The 2,739-nt window shown below is 61.7% G+C and overlaps 1 protein-coding gene across 1 annotated transcript in view; it reads right to left on the minus strand.

Annotated features, from left to right (window-relative positions):
• LOC103779407 (ras-related protein Rab-26-like) overlaps nucleotides 1-2,739 on the minus strand; it is a 5,864-nt gene that overhangs the window by 2,844 nt on the left and 281 nt on the right. Inside the window, exons 2-3 of the mRNA XM_008947034.1 lie at nucleotides 1,093-1,134; nucleotides 192-258 (exon numbers count right to left, since the gene is read on the minus strand). Coding sequence (XP_008945282.1) covers nucleotides 192-258; nucleotides 1,093-1,134 — 109 coding nt within the window. The remainder of the gene's footprint in view (nucleotides 1-191; nucleotides 259-1,092; nucleotides 1,135-2,739) is intronic.

Below are 2,739 nucleotides of genomic sequence, written 5' to 3' on the forward strand. Positions count from 1 at the left end.
CCCTGGCCCGGTGTCCCTCACCCCACATCTCCACAGCCTGGAAACCCCTCCAGGGGTGGGGACTCCACCACTGCCCGGGGCAGCCTGGCACAGCCCTGGGCATCCCTCAAGGGGAAGAAATTGTTCCTCGGGGCCCCGAACGCCCGCCGGGCAGGGGGATGCCCCCGGGAGGCAGAGGGGGCCGTGCTTACCGTGGGCATCCCGGTAGTAGGCGTGGGTGACGCTGCGGAACCGCTCCTGCCCGGCCGTGTCCCAGATCTGGAAGGCAGAGGGGAGCAGAGGGGTCACCCAGGACCCGCTGCCCTGCAGGCTGAGACCCCCCCCCAGCACCGTGCAGGGCCAGGAACCTGCTTCAGCCTTTTGCTTCTAGGGACAGTCAGAGGAAAACTGACAAGTGCAGGAGATCCTGAGGCAGCATTTCCCTGCCCCGCGGCACAGGGAGGTGACGGCGCGTGGCCAAGGGCTCCCAGCATGTCCCTTAATCAGAAAATCCATCCCACAGATGAGTGCGTGGGGACCTGCTAATTGAATTGATCAGGTTTTAATGCAGCCATCGGCCTGCAGAGTGCCACGCTGCTGCCGGGGGAGCAGCAGCACCAACGCCCTGTCGAGCCCCTGGCAAAGGGGTCACAAAAACGCTCGGGTCTCGGGGGGCTGAAGCAGCTCTGGCTGCAGGGGGGACATCAAACCTGCTGCTGGATGAAGGCAGAGCCAGGGGACATGGATTCTTTTGGGGGATCTCAGTCCCTCTCACCATCTGCTGGTCTTTCCAAAGCAGGAGCTGCCTGGAAGCAGCAGGGGAACCCTGCAGGCACTGCCCCGGTCTCACCAGAGTCACCGTGCAGTGAGGAGCCCAGCAGGCTGGGATGGGGGTCACCGGGGCCAGGACAGCCCCCCAAGCCTCCAGCAGGCTCCTGCTGAGGGGGCAGAGCAGACAAAAGGGCTCGTAAGGCTGTGCTGGGGCAGGGGACGTGGTGGCAAAGCGTGGAAATGGGGGACCCGCTGCTGGGTGCTCCTCTGCCGAGGGGCTTTGCCCAGCCCCAGACACCCGGGGTGGGGTGAGGGGGCTGCTGCCAGGGCCACGGGACGTACCTGCAGCTTCACCTTCACCCCGTCCACCGTCAGCACCTTGTTCTGAAAGAGAGGAGCAGAGAAAGGGCAGGGGGGGGTGAGTGGCACACTGAGGACCCGGGGCAGGGACACACACCCCAGGCCCCACATCCTGGGCTCCTCACTTTCTAAACTTTTCTAGACTGGTCCCAGCACCCGTTGGGGTCATTTGCACCGTGGCCCAGCCAGAAGATCATTCCCTGTGTCTGCTCCACCTGTTTGGACACTCCAGTGCCCACCTCTGCCAGGCTGGCTCAGCACAGTGGGCAGCTCAGGCTGGAAGACCTCTGGCAATAAATTAATGAGCGCCAGCATCCCATCTTAATGGCCTTCAGAAGACACAGCCAACTCCTCCATATTCAGTCAGCAACTTAAAAATAACTCTTCTTCCTGCTCTTTGTCCCCATTTTTATCCCAGTGACACCACTTTCTCTCTCAGGTTGGGTTTTTTGCCTCTATTTTGCTCATTTTTAGCAGGAAAGGTGGGAAGGAGGAGGAGAGGGGCAGTGCCCTCCATGCTGCCCTGTGGCAGCAGGAAACTTTTTATGACTGCAGAGCACACCCCAGCTGAGAGCCCAGCAGTGGCAGGGAGCCCAGCAGTGCTGGGGGAGCCCACGGGTGCCCCTCTGGGTGGCTGTGCCAGCCAGCAAGGACAGGGACAGATCCTGACTGCACCCTGGAGCGACCGCCAGCCTGGCAAGCTGCAATAGGCTCTCCCATCATCATCCTAAACATCCAGCAGTGCCAGGGAAGGAGCAGAGAAGAGATTAATTTGCCTGCTAGCTCCACAGAAATTAGCTTGGTAATCAGTAGGACATGGTGAAAACGCAGCCAGGGAACAGTGCCCTGGGCTCTGCCAGCTCAGCCCCGCTCCCCACTTTCCTTGGCACTGAACGGAAGGAGCACAGGCTGTGCCCTGGCTCACCCTGCCTGGCACTGGGCACACCACCAGCTCTGGTGCCACCAGAACCCTCCCAGACAAGTGGCAGCACACGGGTGCCAAGAGCCACCCCGTGCACCCCGCTTGGCACCTGGGCATCCCTGAGCTGGGCATCCCTGAGCTGGGCATCCCTGTGCTGGGCATCCCTGAGCTGGGCATCCCTGTGCCGAGCTGGCAAGGCTCCTCTTTGATGGTTTTCCTCAGGGCAGAGGGAGCTTCTCAGCTCCTGCACATCTCTGCCCACCTACCAGCGAGGGCATGGGCAAGGAGGAGAGGGCAGGAGCGAGCCTGGGCACTGGATCTACAGCCTGCTGGCACAAGGGAGACGACAGCAGTTTATAAATACCTTCAAAGGCAGAGACTGAGATGAGGAGAGAAGTGATTCACAGCCCAGGAGTGGTAAAAATAGGCAGCCAGGCTGTGGGGTGGGGATGGGAAAGGGCTCGGGACCAGCCCCACACACAGAGCTGAGGCTCTCCCCAGGACGTGAAGCTGCTGAAGGCTTGAGGTGCTTAGAACCCAGTGTCCCTGCTGCTGTGAGGGGCTCCCCAGCCCCCAGCCCCTCCACACGAGCCAGTCCCAGGGCGGCAACCTGCACCCCAGTGAACAGTGCTGAGCAAATCCAACAGCGGCGCTGCAGCTTCACCAGCATCCCCTACGGCAGAGAACATCACTGCTGGTGCGATGCG

The sequence above is a fragment of the Merops nubicus genome, unplaced genomic scaffold (assembly GCF_000691845.1).
Source record: "Merops nubicus isolate BGI_N331 unplaced genomic scaffold, ASM69184v1 scaffold34269, whole genome shotgun sequence".
NCBI classification, from domain to species: domain Eukaryota; kingdom Metazoa; phylum Chordata; class Aves; order Coraciiformes; family Meropidae; genus Merops; species Merops nubicus.